The sequence below is a fragment of the Galeopterus variegatus genome, unplaced genomic scaffold (genome assembly GCF_000696425.1).
Source record: "Galeopterus variegatus unplaced genomic scaffold, G_variegatus-3.0.2 Scaffold268, whole genome shotgun sequence".
NCBI lineage: Eukaryota > Metazoa > Chordata > Mammalia > Dermoptera > Cynocephalidae > Galeopterus > Galeopterus variegatus.
The window spans coordinates 646,290-665,664 of NW_007726379.1; the positions used below are offsets into that span (position 1 = coordinate 646,290).

At 43.8% G+C, this 19,375-nt stretch overlaps 2 protein-coding genes and 1 pseudogene across 2 annotated transcripts in view; 2 read left to right on the top strand and 1 right to left on the bottom strand.

Annotated features, from left to right (window-relative positions):
- Window positions 1-4,613: 4,613 nt before the first annotated feature.
- On the top strand, window positions 4,614-5,402 carry LOC103585720 (annotated as a pseudogene).
- Window positions 5,403-11,027: 5,625 nt separating this feature from the next.
- On the bottom strand, window positions 11,028-19,360 carry MRPL46 (mitochondrial ribosomal protein L46). The gene is made up of 4 exons (XM_008566765.1): window positions 19,113-19,360; window positions 16,938-17,121; window positions 16,016-16,189; window positions 11,028-11,424 (listed from the first exon to the last, which is right to left on the bottom strand). Exons 1-4 carry the CDS (start codon window positions 19,338-19,340, stop codon window positions 11,174-11,176), a joined length of 837 nt encoding a protein of 278 aa, XP_008564987.1. The 5' UTR covers window positions 19,341-19,360; the 3' UTR covers window positions 11,028-11,173.
- MRPS11 (mitochondrial ribosomal protein S11) overlaps window positions 18,952-19,375 on the top strand; it is a 56,846-nt gene continuing 56,422 nt past the window's right edge. The window contains exon 1 of the mRNA XM_008566764.1: window positions 18,952-18,970. The gene's annotated coding sequence lies outside the window, so the exon portion shown is untranslated. The remainder of the gene's footprint in view (window positions 18,971-19,375) is intronic.

A 19,375-nucleotide genomic window follows, 5' to 3' on the forward strand; every position in this document is an offset into this window, starting at 1 on the left:
CTAACACAAAGAGCAGCTTGCCCAAGTCAGTTTCAGAGCTAGGAATTTCAATCTGGGGACCAGTGCTCCGATCATACGTGCACCTAAATCTTTAGGGAGAGAGACAGCCCCGTTCTTACCTGTTTATCCCAGGCAGTGATAGTTCCCTCGTTTCTGAAGCTATACCTGGCCTACTGATGCTAAATCTGGTTACACATCATACCTTTGGAGGTTTACACAAGGGCCTGACTCAGCTAAGAGCTGTTCATTCTCCACTCTCCAATGAGCTCTTCCCAAGAAGACCAGGACCTTCACAGGGCTGGGATCTGTCACTGTTGTCATTTGTCATCCATCCGGAGAGGGCTGAAGATGTTCCTGAGCTACCCAGTTCAGGGATTCAGAGACACAACAAGCTCCATTCCAGAAAAATCCTAGAACAATGTGTGTGTTGGTGGGGGGAGGGGCGGGGGTCACTCTACTCACTCATTCAACAAATATTGAAAACTTTGTACCAAGGTTTGATACGACAAAGATCTGACTACATTCAGAGGACAGGCTGCAGGTCAGAGATGAGAATATGCTAAAGTATGGGTGTTGGCTGAGCAGCAGTCAGGGTCCAGTTAGGAAAAAGCCACTCATGCCAGCTAGTTCAGAAGAGGGAGTTTAATACAGGGAACTAGTTACAAAGGTGTGGGAAAGCCAGAAATGAAAACAGGGCATGATGAGGCAATCCAGAGCTTATCAAGAGTAGAAGCCACTACCACCCCTAGTGCTGGAGGGACATAAGAAGGAGGTGGTGCTCCAGGAGCCTCAACCATCCTGCAGGAACTTGAATCATGAAGAAGGCTGTGGGTGGGAGTTGGTGATACTGGCGGAGCAGGTCTGGGGAGGTCGCATGCTGGGCCTCGATCTCATCCTCTACCAGGTTCTTGACTCTACCACAGGAAAGCATTTAAGAGCAGAGTCACAGTAGAAAGCAAAAGCAAGTTTAATAGAGAGAGAAAGACACACACATCATAGGCAAAGACATCGCCTTCTAAGGGGGTGATTCCCAGTTATGCAACTGGTTATGAAACATAGCCTTGCACATACTCTGTTGGTCTCTGGAGCATGCTCATTGGTCAAATTCCAACATACACATTAAAAACTACTTAAAATATACTCAGTGCTCTCTAGCACCTCCAGTGGAAGGTCATTCAAGGATAAACTCCTTTCTACTGAACATGCTCAGCCACTGAAATTACATGTCAGCCTCCCGCAGTCTCAATCTCCCTGTGTTGATGCTGAAAATAGGTGCAACAAGCAACAGTAACTCAGGACTCAGAAGAGGGGCTTGAGTCCTCCCAGAGACTTTTGAGACCAAAGGGAGTGGTGTGAAACCCGAACCCAGGGATACCGAGCACCTCCAATCTCACTGGAACCACAGAGGACATGCTGGGGATGCCACCTAAGCAAAGAATGAGGAGAAATACTTAGCCTCTCCTTTCTTTGGTCTCTCACCAGTACCTCTTACTAGTCAAATCCAGCTGGAATCTAGTTGGCAAGAAAGCTTCAGAAATGTAATTTGCAGGGGCCATCACGCACACACCCCCAACACACAAACACACACACTTGTGTATTGCAAAGCACAGCAGGGGAAGCTGGGGAATGTATCTAAGAGCAAGAGACAAATGACCCAAACAGGGTGTGAGGTGAATGCTCAAGAATGTACATGTGTATTATGATATCAATGGTATGTGTGCAGAGTGTGCATGTGTGTGTTTTGGTGTGATTGTTCAAGGGTATGTATGTATCGGATGGATCTCAAAAGTCTGTATCTGTGTGTGATAGAAACAAATACACAAGCGTTTGTGTGTGATATGAACATTCAAGGGTATATGTGTGTGATGAGAATATTTAAAGCTCTTGGTGTGTATGTGTGTGTGCTATGAATCTTCAAGGAGGTGTATATGTGATGTGAATGTTCAAGACTGTGTCGTGATACTCAAGAGTGAGAGTGTTTTGTTGGGCGGGAAAGAGATAAAGAGAGGGACTGTCTGTGAGAAATCGATGAGAAGAAGTGGGACAGGGGAACAGAAGTGTACAGAAATGTTCTTTATGTACATGGTAGAAAATGTGGCCATGTGTCTTCACTGGGGACAGATGCTATACTTTTCATGCTCACGTATGCACATAAAACGGCTAAGAGGATGGTGTTCAGAGAAGATTGTACACAAGGTATGACTACAAGAAACATAAAATCTGCCTTAGCAAACATATTCTTCCATCCAAATGAGTGTCACCTGCTTCAAAGTTAAATTCTTATTTTATCGATGCAGCCATGGCCCAGTGAAATTTTTGGACTTGCTTTCAGCGTCTATCGATGCACCAAGCAAAAAATCTACCATCATTACTCATAATCACATATTCTTATTGGCTGGAACTGGAATAACCCAGCTTAATCGTTTAATCACTCCCATCACCGACTTAAGAACTTCTCCAAAACCCAAATCTCTTTCCTTTAAAAAGAAATGCAAATTTGTCACCTTTGAGGCCAAGCTTCCTTTGGGAGTATGGATTTAAAACACAAGCCACATGGCTTGATAATTAGCTATTGTAGATGGGAGTGTACAGGGAGCTACAGAAACAACTAGGGACCAGAGGAATAGTGTAGAGTCTATAGAATCACATCATATACACATTTGACTTTTACAAATTCAAACTATTATACTGGGATTTTTTAAGGTGAGACATATAATACTGTGCACAGTGCAGACGTTTCCAGCCACTAGTCTCTTCCATGGTCCCCTGCTCTGGAGCGAGCCTGAGATGGGTGGGGTGACTTGTCTCAGATCCTGAGTGTCTTTGTGTGAGCATCTCATGATGCTCAGCGTGATTCAGAATCCTCTTCATATTCTCCCAAATTGACCCAGTTCAGGCCTTTCTTGGGGAGAGACACACTTGCTGTATTAGTCCCTTTTCTGTCACTTAGAATACCTGAAACTGGGTAATTTATAAATAAATAAAATGTATTTCTTACAGCTTTGGAGGCTGAAAAGTCCAAGGTCAAGGGGCACATCTGGTGAGGACCTTCTTGGTGGGGACTGTGCAGAGTCCTGAGACAGCACAGGAAATCTAATAGCAACAGGGCAAGAGCACATCTTAACATGCTCCCTTGCTCTCCTTATAAAACCACCAGTGTCACACCTGTGATAAGCCACTCATTCATTAACCCATTAATCCACTAATCCACGAATGGACTAATTCATTCATGAGGGCAGAACCCTCACGATCCAATCACTTCCCAAGGTCTCCACCTCTCAATAGTGCCACATTGGGGATCAATCCTTCCACATGAGCATTGGAAGAGACATTCAAGCCATAGCACTGGCAGTTAACTGTCCCTCAGTGACAGATACAGAAATCTTGGTATTTTATACACCATGATCCCTGAATGCAAGCCAACTATCTAAACTTGTGCTCAACCAAACAAACCATGATTGATCCCTCATTGGAGGAAACACTGGCCACGTGGGATTCCCAGAGAGACATGGAGCCGCCAATGTGACACCTTTCTAGGGGATATTTCCATGGTGACTTTGACAACACGAGTTGTGATTTATGCACTGACTTTATAATCAAGCCCCCAGGTAAGATGTGACCCCACACAAGATATCATAGAACTCATTCTCGTGTCTTCAGACAAAACTACTCTTAAGCCATCTTAGACAGCTGAGAACCTAAAATACTCAAATCGTTCCCCTGTGCACTGCCCTCCAGCCCCACAGAACTCCTTTCAGGCTCTGTGGGCTTCATGCACACACTTCCTACCCTTCCCCTTCCCCAGCTCCCTCCTTATTCTTCAGATCTCAGCTCACCCATTGCTGACTGGGAGGCCTTCCCTGTGCTCTTGATGGGGTTGGGTGCACCAAACACATTTCCCTTTGCTTGTTGATGGACCTGTTTCCCGCCCCCACCCTCGACATGAAACCGTCACGAGGACATCAGCCAGGAATATTTTGATTACCATTTTATTCCCAGTGCTTGGCAATAAAACAACCTCCTCCACAAATATTTGTTGAAGGGTAACTGGAACGTTTCAAGAATTCACTTTAATGTTTAATAACCCTAAATGCTAAGGAATTCTTCCCATGTGTAACTTCTCAAAATTCCTACCGCTTTATTTTTATGCTTACTTCCTCTAACTCAGATGGAGAGGACCCATTGACATCCCTGTAGAAGTAATATACATACTTGAAGACCACGACTCTTGTTATTCCCTTCTCCAAGTTCAATAACTTCAGTCCCTTCAGTTTCATTGTTCTCTACTCCAAGTTGTCTTCATGTTTTCACATATCACCCGACCCATTGACATCCCTGTAGAAGTAATATACACACTTGAAGACCACGACTCTTGTTATTCCCTTCTCCAAGTTCAATAAGTTCAGTCCCTTCAGTTTCATTGTTCTCTACTCCAAGTTGTCTTCATGTTTTCACATATCACCTTGGAGACAACCCATTGACATCCCTGTAGAAGTAATATACACACTTGAAGACCACAACTCTTGTTATTCCCTTCTCCAAGTTCAATAACTTCAGTCCCTTCAGTTTCATTGTTCTCTACTCCAAGTTGTCTTCACGTTTTCACATATCACCCAAGTTCAGGTCTTTCCAGGGGTCCATGGGGCTGCAGTAGATTGTCCCTCTGTGACCAGCCCAGGAATTCTATGATACGAAGGTGAGCTCTTTTCTGGTTACTGTAGCACAAGGCACCAACAGCAGCAAAGTCTCTCGCGACACCTCATACAAGGCAAGAGTGGATAGTCCTGCGTGGGAATCAGCATGAGAGACAGAAGTTTTGGAAAATGGTGGAGCTGCAGGTCAGCTTGAAGAACTACGACCCTCAAAAGGACAAACACTTCTCAGGCACCGTCAGGCTTAAGTCTACTCCCTGCCCCAAGCTCTCCATGTGTGTCCTGGGGGACCAGCAGCACTGTGACAAGGCCAAGGCTATAGATATCCCCACATGGACATCGAGACTCTGAAGAAACTCAGCAAGAATAAGAAGCTGGTCAAGAAGTTTGATGCATTTTTGGCCTCAGAGTCTCTGATCAAGCAGATCCCAAGAATCATGGGCCCAGGCTAAATAAGGCTGGCAAGTGCCCTTCCCTGCTGACACACAATGAAAACATGGTGGCCAAAGTCAATGAGGCGAAGTCCACAGTCAACTCCCAGATGAAGAAGGTGCTATGTCTGACCATTGCCATGGGCCGTGTGAAGACAATAGATGATGAGCTTGTGTACATCAACCTGGCTGTCAACTTCCTGATGTCATTTCTCAAAAAATGATTGGCAGAATGTCCAGGCTTTATACATCAAGAGCACCATGGGAAAGCCCCAGTGTGCCTGTATTAAGGGACATGCTAATAAATCCTAGTGCTATATATATATAAAAGCTTGACAGCACAGTCTGTTGGCAAGGCTGTGGAAAAACTGGCAAGCTTATATACTTGACATTGAGAGTGCAAAATGATACAGTCTACGTGAACAGAAATTTTACAATAATAAATAAAATTACAGATTTGTTTCCTTTTTTAGCCAATTGTTTGTCTATTCAGGATACACACACACACATATACATGTGTATAGTAAATAAAATTACAGATTTGTTTCCCTTTTTGGCCAATTGTTTGTCTACTCAGGATACACACACACACACACACACACACACACACACACATAAGTGTCCAGGCAGCACGGGACAATGGGTGGCTTCAGAAGCAAATAGCTCTGGGTTCAAATCCTGACTCCACCATGCATTATCTATGATACCTTCATGGAGTCTCTTCACCACCCCAAGCTTGTCTGATTATCTAAAAAAGGCAAGAGGGAAAATTGCCACACAGGGATGACATAAGAATTAAGTAAAGCCAATTATATGGACAGGTAGGCCTAGCATGAGGTTACATGACATGGTGCCAATACATGGGAATCCAGGTCCCCTTCCCCTCTCAAGGTCACAGCGTCTATCTGTGGCACTCCCTGGAGCTGATGCATGGAAGCAGAGATGGCCACAAGAACCCCACATCTGTCCTGGCCGGTTACATGCCAGCCTCCGGACACCCCTTAACCACAGAGGCCATGGCACTGGGGATTCTGCTCAGCCTGAGGCAAGAAGCTTCTCCAAAGGTGGTGGCCTAAGGCCAGATGCAGTGAGGGTTTCCAGGGACAGCCTCTCTCCATCCAAAGTGGATGTCAGGCAAATTCTGCCACCTTGTGGTGCTCTAGCATATGATTCCACCCCACCAGTCACAAAGCCCCGCCTTGCCCCCTCCATCCCCATCTGGTTCTTAGTCTGGGGTTTCCTCTCTCCTCTTCTCACTCAGGTCTTCCTGATCTGGATGTGTCCTTCCAAATCCCCTGGTCTCAGGGTGTTCTCGACTTTGTCCAACAGCCCTGTCATCCCCAAAGGCCCCTAGTCTTGGGGGTCCTCATCTGACTGTATTAGGACAATTTTCCCCTAAGTGGGCCAAAGGAGAAGCTGGGGGTCTCTCTCCTCCCACTTCAACCCCTTGTTCAACCGCTCAGCAGCTACTCAGGGCCTGGGTATCCAATATTTCAGCCATCAGTGGTGTGTTTGTACTGCAGAAGCCTCTGAATAAAACCTGTTGCTGACTTTTCTGGCCCACTTCTGTATGGCTTAGGGTACGGTAGCTGGTGTGTGTGTGTGTGTGTGTGTGTGTGTGTGTGTGTGTGTGTGTGTGTGTGTGTGTCTGTGTGTGTGTGTCTGGCCCACTTCTGTATGGCTTAGGGTAGGGTAGCTGGTGTGTGTGGGTGTGTGTGTGTGTGGGTGTGTGTGTGTGTGGGTGTGTGTGTGTGTGGGTGTGTGTGTGTGTGGGTGTGTGTGTGTGTGGGTGTGTGTGTGTGTGGGTGTGTGTGTGTGTGGGTGTGTGTGTGTGTGGGTGTGTGTGTGTGTGGGTGTGTGTGTGTGTGGGTGTGTGTGTGTGTGGGTGTGTGTGTGTGTGGGTGTGTGTGTGTGTGGGTGTGTGTGTGTGTGGGTGTGTGTGTGTGTGGGTGTGTGTGTGTGTGGGTGTGTGTGTGTGTGGGTGTGTGTGTGTGTGGGTGTGTGTGTGTGTGGGTGTGTGTGTGTGTGGGTGTGTGTGTGTGTGGGTGTGTGTGTGTGTGGGTGTGTGTGTGTGTGGGTGTGTGTGTGTGTGGGTGTGTGTGTGTGTGGGTGTGTGTGTGTGTGGGTGTGTGTGTGTGTGGGTGTGTGTGTGTGTGGGTGTGTGTGTGTGTGGGTGTGTGTGTGTGTGGGTGTGTGTGTGTGTGGGTGTGTGTGTGTGTGGGTGTGTGTGTGTGTGGGTGTGTGTGTGTGTGGGTGTGTGTGTGTGTGGGTGTGTGTGTGTGTGTGTGTGTCTGTGTGTGTGTGTCTGGCCCACTTCTGTATGGCTTAGGGTACGGTAGCTGGTGTGTGTGTGTCTGTGTGTGTGTGTCTGGCCCACTTCTGTATGGCTTAGGGTAGGGTAGCTGGTGTGTGTGGGTGTGTGTGTGTGTGTGCGTGTGTGTGTACGCAAGCGTCTATTCCTTGCCTGGCCGTTCCCACCCGACTCACAGGTACATCCCAGTCCCAGCCCCTCAGCTGTAGCAGTGACTCAGCTGTCTGGACCTAGCCTTCAGCCTCATACCAGCACCTACTCTGGACACCTCTCCTGGAAGAAGGGAGATGGGCAGTTTCCTCCCTCACTTCCTGTCTTCAGCACTGAAATTCCAAGGCGGGTGAAAGGTGACTAACGGTCTGAAATGACTGGCCATAATTCAGGCTCAATAAGCTTCTAGGAAATAAAGCAGAGAAGGGCAGGGGCCGAGGCTGCCCTGAGATTTCAGGCAAACAGGCTTTATCTTGCTGTGTGTGCTTGCAGCTTAGTGAGCTGTGAGCTCTTAATAATTGGGTTGCTGACCTTTCAGCTGTAGTCCTCATTCCCCTGCTGGGCTAACAGAATGGGTCTGCAAGCCTCTTCTGTTTTCAGTGCCCCATAATCCTGTGCCTAACAGTGGCTCTGGATTTCCCAGCCCAAGGTGGCACAGGGCTAACGTGCCCAACCAGCTGGATGTAGTTAACGGACTGACCTGCTATACACCCATTTTGAGATCAGCTGATGGAATCCATTAATGTCCAAATTACCCATGTCCCTTTCCAAATAGGTCAGAAATGCTTGGTTGCCACAATGTATTGCCTAGAAAAGGTGAGAATGGGAGTTGTAAATGCTAAAGTTGATACAGTAGAATTTAGAAGCCTAAATATGTTGGAAGGAAGGAAACATGTACTGAATGTTTATAACAACCCATGCACGGTGCTAAGTACTTTCACGTAAATTGTCACGTTACCTGAGCACTATTATCTTCATTTTACAGATGAGAAAGGTAAAGTTAAGAAGGTTAAGAACTAGCTTTGTACGCAGGTCTGAGTTCAAATTCTGACCCCACTACTTACAAGAGAGTAGTAACCGTAAGCAAATTAACTGACTTGAGTCTATTTTCTCTTCTGTAAAATAGGTCCTGTCCTGCTGGTTTAAATCAAAACGTACATTGTAGGCAAGGCCCTCACACCATCCCTGGCACTCAGGAGTCACTGTTATTAGTGATAGAAGTCCTAACTTAACTAAGATCATAAAATAAATTCAAACCCAGGTGTTCTGACTCCGAGTCCAGAGCTCACAGGGAAAGAAGCTGATTCACTTACATATTTTTGAAGTTCAGTTAGGTATAGGACCCAGACCAACAACTAATTATCCTGTAAAGTGCTGCGTGTAGAAGCACACAAGGTGCAGTAACGGCCCAGCAGAAGGTAATCTTTGAGAATAACTTACCAGGAAAAGGAGTTTCTAAGTGTGGCAGTATTTTCTCCATAGTGCTAGCAAAGGTGAACACCAGGAATAACTGGAAATCAATTGGGAAAGCAATGACCAAAGTGAGGGAGGGGGAAGGACTAAACCAAAACCTTTGGAGGATCCTTCTAGTGAGCTGGGTGGCCTGTTTTAAATGTTACACACATGCATGCTGTGGCCATTTCTCTTCTTAGATTGCACAAACACACCTCAAACCTCCTCCTCCCCATACCACTGCACACATTACTCTCTCCCATGCTGTTTGCTTTGAAGGTGCACATGCCCTAAAACACAGAGAATATTGCCTCTTATTTTGTTCCCTGACCATCTTCTCCCAAAAGATACTCTAAAAACAAATTTTTGGTCATGTCTGGCAGCCAGTGGAAAGTTTAAGCTTGGCATTCAGCAAATATAGTCGTTTCCACCATAAAGCTGCAAATCATGTATACTACAAAATCACATCCCAGAAACAACAGAAAAGGGAGTTGGGGCAAACTACTTAAAACATATGGAATTTTGTAGCCAGATCACTAAAAAAAAAAAAACCAGAATCAAGCCTAATGATGATGCTAATGCAGTTAAATCCCCACCAGCTTGTCCACCAGCCCCTGGCAGCCTTAAATCCTGGGCTCATGCTGCTCCCTGTGATGTAGGTCCTTTGAGACATAGATCCTAGGAGAGATAAGTTCCACCAAAATTAAAAATGTGATCCAACTTCTCCCTTTTCAATCAGTTTCCCTCCCCCTCTCCAGATAGCTGAACATAGTAACAAGGCTAATAGCAATTCCTGAAGCTACAAAACCAGCCCCGACTTGCCATAAAGGAATGCACTTCTACAAAATGTTCAGGTTTTCTTAAGGTATTCAATCTTGTCCCCCATCACTTCAAAATATTAACATTCTGGGGAAAATCTCACTAAAAGTAACATAACTTGGGGTTCTCCTTCTCCTGACACCATTTCTCTGTTTACCAACTGCATATATGCTACTTTCCACTAAAGAGCTAATGTTGTAGCAAACAGACGGTCTTATGCATGGTTGTGAAAATAGTCACCACTTCACCCCAGTGATCCCTTTCCTTCTTGGTTAGAGGTGCCCAGAGCCCTAAGAATATGCAGCACAGTTCACAGACACACAACTCACTCCAACACCCAGAAAGAGAAAGTGCATCCTGGTCCTATGGCTGTGCCCTGGCTCTACTCCAGATGTGCCACTACTGTTCATGATCAGCAAGCCTAAGCTTAGAAGACACCTCCCCTCAGTCGTGAGGGAAAGAGAACACGTGCAGGAGGTAAAGGGCAAGGAGAGGTGCCTGACGGACCAGGTGTCTCAATTTTGACCACAGAAATCAATTTCCCTGACCCTGTGCAATAAGATGAGGCTACATCTGTCACAGAAATAGAAATCCCATTTCACAAGCTCACATCATACAGGCCAGGCTGTTTAACCCAGAATGCTGCCTGAGAGGAAACCAGGAAGAGCCCGATGGAACCCAGGACTGCAGCCTTCTGACTGAAACCACTATTCTGGGCAGAGAGAGGCAAGCCTGAGTTCCTCTCTTCCACTCATTCAGCAAATGTTTGACTGCCTTCTATGTGCCAGGCACTGGGGACCAGTGGTGACCTGAACAACACACTAAAGAGCCAAGAGCCCCAACCTAGCGTCGAGAGATCAGCATTCTCCTCTAGCATCAACAGTGACATGCAGTATGACTCGGAGCCATGTCACAACCTGGCCATCATTCTTCCATTTGTAGGATGGAGATAAGCTGACCTTCCTTATTTCACATGACTGCTTTAAAACAGGTAAGACATGATTAAGTTATTTCTAAATTGAAAGAAACAAATACATAGACATACATACATGGAGGCGGACATTTGCTAAGCTAGATAAAAACACCTTCATATCAAGTGAAAAGGGAAGGAAAAACAAAACGGAAAACAGCTAAGAAATTATATAGAACTAGTTTTTTCTCATGGGCCTAGAAGCTTTCACAGAACTCAAGGCTTTTAGAAGCCTGATTCGTTTCCTTCTGTTCTTTCTTCCTGGGCCCAGTAAGCCAGTTGACTCACTATAAAGTAAACCAATACTCAATTATCAGCTTTGGAAAAAATGGAAAGGCACCCTAAGAGATGGCTCTCTCTTCAATTGGGAGAAGCCAGTAGTCCTCAAAAGGCAAATCAGCTGAGATGAACACAATAAGAGACTCATTTATTTCTCAGAATTTAGTTTGCTGCTTGGTATTCCCTACAAATGAGGGTCATCCACACAAGGTCCTTGAGGTCCTAATCCCAGACTTGGATGAGCATTGTTCACACACAGTTCAGTCCATTAGAGGTCCAAAAGAAATCTCCGAACCTGGGCCAGGTATTTTGGTTTCAAATAGTCACCCAGCTCCTCCTTACTGACCCATACATGATGGGCTTTCTTCCCGGCATGGGAAAAGTCTCCAGTGAGTAGTAGTGCTTTGAAGAAGAATACTTTGGCCCCAAGGTTACTCTCTGTCCGCATTGCCTGAGGGAACTTGAACTTGTAGTGCCCACAGGGTGCATTTCCTAGGAACTTGGCTTCCATATTGTTTTCTGAGGGGGAAAAAAATCAGAATTAGAAGATTAGGATACACCTAACTGTTTACTCTGGCTCCCAAAGTCAAAGAGGGTCTCTGCCAGAGCCACTCCGGAGTGAAGACTAGGGCCATTCCTGAAAAGAGCCTCTTCCCCTTTAAATCCAAATGCTTCCTGGCCCGTGAAATCCAGATTCTCTGGGTTCATTCCCATGTGCCAAGATAGTGTGTTTAGACTGAAGTCAGCAATGCAGTTATAATAACCCTAACTGGGGGTCTGAGCACCAGCATCCACATTGGCCCACTCATCATGTGCTGATGTAAAGCAAGGTTCATCCACCTTTAAAAGATGTGTCACACAGGAAGCATAAAAAGGACTTGATTTGACTTCTACAGGGAGAAAAATGTTACAAAGTTAAAAGACAAACACAGATGGGCAGACAACACCTGCAATCTATAACTAAGGGTTAACAACCTCAACCCAGTATTTTGAAGGATAGGGAAATGATGGATTACTTACTAAATGGCATCTGAAGAACTGGCTAGCTAAGTGGGAAAAATAAATCTGGATCCCAAGCTCAGTCCTCACATCAAAATTGATCCCATATAGATCAAAGATTTAACAACAGAAATTTAAACTTTCATAAGAGATTTGTTCATTCTGGATGGTGGTTTCATGGGCATGCAATATTTTCTATTTTCTAAATTCTATATTTTTAAATTTTTCATTTAAAAAAGCATAAGAGTATTAGAAAAACTGTGGAATACTTTCTGTATCATTTTTGAGAGGGGAAGTCCTTTCCAAGCAAGGCATAAAATTCAAAAATCAAAAAAAGAAAAGACTTATACTTGTCTACATAAAAATTAAATCTTTCTCCAAGAAAAAACAAAGCATAATAAAAGTCGAAGACAAAATGACAAATTAGGAAAAATACTTTCAACGCATTCAACAAAGGAATAACATCTTAAGGCATAAGAAGCACTTAGAAATCAATAAGGATAAAACCAACAAATCAAAAGAAAAGTGAACTGAACATATGAACAAGAAGTTCATATAAAATTAAGTATCGGTGGCCTATAAGTACATTAAAAGGTACATAATCTTCTTAACAATTAAAGAAATACAAATTAGAACAACAATAACATATCATTACTGGTGAAGTTCAAAAACTTTGAGGTATATATTGTGAGAGAAAAGGGTAAAATGAGTGCTTTCACACACGTCACAGGGATATATGTTAGTATAACTGCTATTACTTGGGGAGAGGTATCAATTTTAATTGTACATACTCTTTCTTTGACCTAGCAACTCGACTTCTAGAACTTTACCCTCAAAGATACACCTATTTGCCCATATGAGCGAAGATGAGCGTATAAGGACATAACAGCTAAACTTGTAAAAGCAACAGACTGGCTAACGAACTGTAGTACGACAGTTTGTATTATGAAATAGTATGCTGGCGTTAAAAAGTTTAAGATAGGGGTTTTATATGCTGATCTGGAGAGATGTTTAAACGCTGCATACGAAAGAAAAAGGAAGGTACATGCACACACACACTGTTATGTATCCTATTATAGGGAAAAAAGAAATAAAATATTTATGTGCCTGCATATGCAAAGGAAATTTCTAAAAAGAATACACAAAAAAATTTAATGGAAGCTGCCTCTGAGAAAGAAAGAATTACTTCTTATAGTACATTTACTAGGCACTTTGATAATTTTTCATCATATACATGAATTGATTTTCTCATATTTAAAAAAACAACACTATTAGCATTAGATGAAGATTTTGGATACAGTGTGAGCTCACATACACTACAAAATGTTAGTAAAGGTTATCTGTGAGAGGTAGAATTATATTGGCATATTGCTTTATACTTTCCTAAATTTTCCAAACTCAGTTCAATAAATATTACTTTTCTATAATCTGGAAAAGATGAATTAAAAAATGTAATCAAATCAAAAAGGAAAAAAACAGCTCATTATAAACATGAGTAAAGGATCCAGAAAGGCAGTTCACAAAAGAAGAAATACAAACCACCAACAAACATATGAAAGGATGGTCAGTATCACCAGCAAACAGGAAAATGCCAATCCAAAAGAGATCATTTTCACTGACTGGACAGATAAAAATTAAAAAGGGACCATTTCATTTGCTGGTGAGATTTGGGCAGAGGCACTCCCACACACTGCGCCTAAAAACAATGGCTGTTATATACATCCTAAAGGACAACTGGACAGTACCTATCAAAATCTTAAGTGTATATACCTTTGACACATTAATTCCACCTCTAGAAATTCCATCTTGCAGAAATCCTGAAAGCGTGGGGCCAGTGGGGAGGAAAGGAGTGCACTTTCCCTTTTTCTTATTTGTACAGTCAGCCCTCTGTATCCATGGGTTCCACATCTGTGGATTCAACCAACCAGAGATCAAAAATATTAGGAAAAAAAAATTGCGTCTGTACCAAACATGTACAGAATTTTTGTCATTATTCCCTAAAGAATACAGTATAACAACTATTTACCTAGCACTTACATTGTATTAGGTATTAAAAGTAATCTGGAGATGATTTAAAGTATACAGGAGGACGTGCAAAGGTTATATGGAAATACTATGCCATTTTACATCAAAGACCTGAGCACCCATGGATTTTGGTATCTGTGCGAGGTATCCCCACAGATTCCGAAGGACAACTGCATGCTTTTACATTGCTTGAACTTTTCTTTGCCATTTTAATTATTTTATATTTTTACCATTTTAATAAATTTGCGATAAATTGATATATTTGCAGCAAATCAATGTATTTTGTTTTATATGCACCTATTAAATATAATATGTCTTTTATATATTTCCTTTTACATTCATGTATTACAATGGGAATGTTACAAAGAGGAAAGTGTAGTGCTGAGGTGGAACCCCTTTCCACATGGCACACAGGAGCAGAAGCTGAGCAAGCACCAGTTAAGAATGTTTGACATGAGGGAGACTGAGCTCCTGAACACAATGATCCTGGCAAGAAACCCAGTTGCCAACTGCCATGTGATGGCTCAGGAGACTGAAAGAGCAGCAAAGCCCCCCACATATCCCATTCTGTCTTGATGCCTCTCCTGCAGGCCACACAAGCCCCTGTGGGAAAGGATCAAGGGAGCACACACTGGCTGCTGACGTTTTGTGAGCAGGTACTTGTGCTCATGGCAGTGCCAGAAAAGCAGCTGTGCACCTACTATGTGCCAGGTATTTTGCTGAGACCTGAGATCATGGAGAGGAACAGATACTGTCCATACTTTCAAGGAACTCAAAATTTTGGCTGGGGAGAGAAATGTGTTAATAAACAATTATAGTGCAATGGTATAAGTTAAAGGGTGTATTCTCCACTAGAACATAAACTTCTACAGAGCAGGGTAGTGTCCTGTTCATCATTGTGACCCACTGCCCGTAAAGGGCCTGGCAAACGGTAGGCAAAGAGTAAATGCTTGTTGCATAAACTGAGTAAGGGCACACAGTGCTGGGGAACCTAGAGAGAGAAATAGCTCTCTCCCCCTGGAGGCTCAGGGAAGGTTCCACCACAGAAGGTATAATGTTTGAACTGAGTCTTAAAACTGAGCAGTCAGGCCAGGGAGGAGTCAGGGACCAGTAAGCCCCAAAGCAGAGAAGCACGAAAGACAACATTATTCAAGGAATGCAAAAGGTCTGCAAGGTTAGAACTTGGAATATACATTCATGAGCAGCAAGATGAAAGACCGATGAGATTGGGACCAGAGCAAAAAAGATTTGCAGGCCATGCTTGAGGTTTAAATTTTTATAGGAAACCTTTTAAGAATTCTACGTGTGACAAGCGATTGTGTTTCAGAAAGCTCGTTTTGACAGCAATGAAGGGTGTGACACAAAAGCAAGGGGGAACTTATTTGGCATCTACTTCAATAGTCCAGTGTAGTGATTCTCAACCACTATAACCTTGCTCCCCAAGTAATATCTGGCATTGTCTAGAAATATGTTTGGTTGGCACACTCGTGCGAGGGGGAGAAGAGATGAGATAGTACTACTGGCATCTAGTCAGTAGAGGCTAGAGATGCTGCTAAACATCCTACAATGCACAGAACAGTCCCCCCACAAAGAACTATCCAGCCCCAAACATCAATAGTGCCGAAGTTGAGGAACCCTGGTTTAGCAAGAAGTAAAGAGGGTCACAGCTAAAGCTGTGGGAATAAAGAGGGGACTATTTAGAACAGACGAGGTAATACTCAAGGACTTAATGAATATCACAATGAGGTCAAGGATAACTCTGAGGTTTCCAGCTGAGTGAATGGATAAGCAGTGGTGCAGATAAGCAGAGCTGTAAGGATAAGAGGAGAAAGGAGGCTTAGAAAATGGCAGAAACATTAATTTTGAAAGCACTAAATTTAAAAACCTCAGTGAGACAAAGAAAGAATCTCAGCTGGTCTAAGTAAAATCCTTACCTGGATTTGTCTAGTTAAATTTTTATAAAAATCATAGTTTCCATTAACGTCCCCACCCCCACCCTTAAATCCAGTCTCACAGTCAGCCTGTAAATCCTCTGGCTGAGTCTGAAGTGAATCTTAAGGAATTCAGAGAAAGGCAGAGAACTCACCTGAGAGTGTGGCCAGAGTTCGCTCAGCTGTTCCTCTGAGGGTCTCCCCAGGCTGCCACTCCGCCTGGGGCAGCATCCAAACATCCTGGTCTCCAAGCTTCTCTCTGACTAAAAGGATAAGGTTCCTGTCTAGCTTCCGGTGCAGAGAAGTTCGGTCATTCTTTTCATCAGCTTCTACAAAAAATAGGGAGTCAGAGGAAGCAAGAAGACCGTGATCTGCCAGAACCAAGGAGCTTGTTACGCAGTCTTCCCTTAAGGTACAGCCACATCCTTGGCCTTAAAGAGTTTAAAACCAAATTACAACCCAGACTCTAATCTCTCTAAGACCTCTTCAGGGTACAGTCTCACAATCTTGAGGAAACTGAAAGATAAGAAGACAAAACTAACAGCTGAACTTTTTCTCTGAAAATCAAAACATATTTTGAGTGGGGAAAAAACAGTGCCCGTACTAATTCAAACATGACTACTTCATTGGTTTTGACACTATTACTGATTTAATTAGCCCCCGCTTTCTCTATTCTTCAGTCTTCACCTGTAAAACAAGGATGATAGAACTCAATGCCCCGCTTTAAGAGGGATTTCAGATAAAACATAGGAACTAGTGAAAAAAAGCCTTAATTTCTCTCACTCTCAGACTCAAAGTAGGAGTTAAACTTACATAACATTCACAAAGTTTAACTGAGAGAAAAAAGCCGATGCCCTTACCTCCCATTTAAAAATAAGAAAGGCCTTTTAAAAATCATATTAGGGTAGGTGTGAGGAATAGGGAAAATAATTTATTTTCCTCCTATCTGAAAGAAATTTTGTTATTTGAAATTATTTGCTACTTAAAACACAAAAGCAGGGCTAAGCAATTGTCCTTTATTTGGGAACCAGAATACCCGTCTTTCCCTTCCTTCTTGATGGCTTAAATAGACCACACCTGTTATGCGAGCTCCAGGTTTGAACTGTAAAAATGTCTGCTCCCACATATCTTCCAAATCTTGCACCAGCAATATATCCTGTTCATCTTCATCATAGAGGTCAGCTTTCTTTCTTGCCTGTTGCTGGGCTTCATCCAGAACACGAAGCTCATGGTCTGAATACAGGCTTTTCTCTCTCTCAATCTGACAAAGTTAAAAGGACAAAACAAACAGGAAGAATAAAACAGAGCTATAGCACACTTGATGGGCTTAGAAGTTTATCACCCAACATAACCAGACATACGATCAAAACACACAGAGGGAAAACAGAGACAAAGAAAAAAAGCCACCTACACTTTGAGCTCGAGTTACTTTTGCCAAAATGTTAGAATGTGAGTGTAGGTCAAGACTGCTACAAAGAGCAGAGGACTGGGACAGGCATTGCCTACCCCCTTACCACACTCCAGTTGTGTCAGTCTTTGATCAGAATCTCACTTGCCAAGGACTTTCCTGCCTCAGGGACCTTGGACATGCTGTTCCTTCTTTCTAGAATGTTTTTCCACACATTCTTTCCCCTAGGAGATACCTACTTATCCTTCTGATCTCAATTTAAATATCATTTTCATGGAGAGACATTCCTTGAGACTTCCCATAAAATTAAAATTAGATGTCTCTGTTAAACACTCTTAGTTTTCCTGTGTTTTCCTTTACAACACTTATCAGAGTCTGCAGTCATGTGATTATTTGGTTATTGACTGCCCCCTCAATCCACTAGACTAAAGCTCTGAGAACCAGAGCTATGTTTGTCTTATTCAGTACTGCACCTCTATCACTTAACACATTGATGTGCTCAATGCACATCTGTAGGGTGAGTAATGATTATTTGTTGAGTGAGTAAGTAAATGAGTAAATTGATTAAAAAGCACGGAAGTTTATACCTCTCAGTAGCCCAAGCCAAAAACATCTCAGATTCTGGGGAAACATAACAGCATTCAATAACTCTCTGTGGAGACCCACCCTTACAGCCACTACACTCAGTTTTTGCCCATGTTTCCTCATCTACCCTTCACACAAAGCCCTGGGAGGTTAAAAAAAAAAAAAAAAAAAAAAAGAGAGCATCAAAAGAGGAAACCATAAGGATTGCAACATTTAAGTCCAAGAAACTTCCCAGGGTTGATCTGATACCAAGTGGCCCATGATGTCAGAATCCAGAAATTTTGCCCAGGACTTGCCGATTATGGGGAAGGGATAAACCCAGCAATTCACACTTAAACTGCTGGACATTCAGCTTAGCCTGTTTCCTGCTCACAGATGATCTGTGGTCCTTACAGATGTGCCCACTGTCTCCTGTACTTCCTTCTTAACGATAGAGCATCACCAATACTAGCTTAGCATAAGGGCAGCAGTGTTAGAGCTTAATGCTGATGAAAGAACTCTACTTCAACAATCACTGCAGTCTGTGGGAGTAATAAAGCAAGGCCACAGATCAGTAACCTGCACAACCAGCAGTCTCCTTTGAAGTTGCAGGTGTCCTGGGAAGCAGATAAAGTCAGAGCCAAGGAGTCTGACTCCAGTGTTCATAGGACTGAGCCCAAGAACGAAGATTAAGACATGATATGCACGTAGTCACAGACCCTCTCCCTGCTGTATTCTTCAACACACTTCTCCCTTTGTCTTTCTATTTATATAAGCCCCCTGAAACCCTAAAGAGGGGAGACAGTTCTGGTCTGTCTCCTCAGACGTCTGATAATAAACTTCCTGTTTCGCAGCAACATTTGGGACTAACAAGTCTTTTGTTTCCGAGCGGAGAGCAGCGTGACCCGGGAACCGGTAACATTAACACTCATCACATCTCCCCTCCAGCCTTAAGCTCCTCGTGACAGGGACTGATTATTGTACACCCCCGGATTCCTATTGTGTTGAATATACAAGGAGAGCATCTCCAGAGAGTTGCCTATGGTGACAACAAAGACAACCAACGAAAAGAAACTACTTTTTGCTGAACGCCTACTCTGTACCAAACCAATTCGGTAAGGTACGTACCACTTTGCAGGTATGTATACGGAAATTCAGAGACTGAAATTACTTGCTCAAGGGCACACAGACTAACTGGTACTGGAGTCGGGATTGAATCCAGGCCCACGTGCTGCTGATGCTTCCTCAGCGTCACCCTGGAGCGCGCATCTCAGTCCTACCTGCTGAAGCACAGCCGCCATCTCTTCCTGCAATGGGGTCAGGTTCTTGGAGACTAGCGGTGGCCGCTGCAGGCACAACGCGCCCAACAGGCGCCACGGGGACCCGCTGCTTGAGGGTGCGGCCGCAAGAGCCAGGTTGCGAGAACCTAGGCTGCCGGCCCACAGCCTCTCGAACCGCCGCCAACCCCCCGCCACCCCTAGCAGAGCACGCCTTCCATGCGCCGCCATCTTCCTGCCATCCCACAATAATCCGCGGCTCCCCG

What these genes read in the sequence shown, in the direction of transcription:
- MRPL46 (XM_008566765.1), bottom strand. Translation starts at nt 19,340, where the DNA reads ATGGCGGCGCATGGAAGGCGTGCTCTGCTAGGGGTGGCGGGGGGTTGG. An exon ending in TGGCGGCTGTGCTTCAGCAG is followed by an intron (nt 17,122 to 19,112) that starts GTAGGACTGAGA and finishes TAACTTTGTCAG; the next exon opens with ATTGAGAGAGAGAAAAGCCT. An exon ending in ACCTGGAGCTCGCATAACAG is followed by an intron (nt 16,190 to 16,937) that starts GTGTGGTCTATT and finishes TATTTTTTGTAG; the next exon opens with AAGCTGATGAAAAGAATGAC.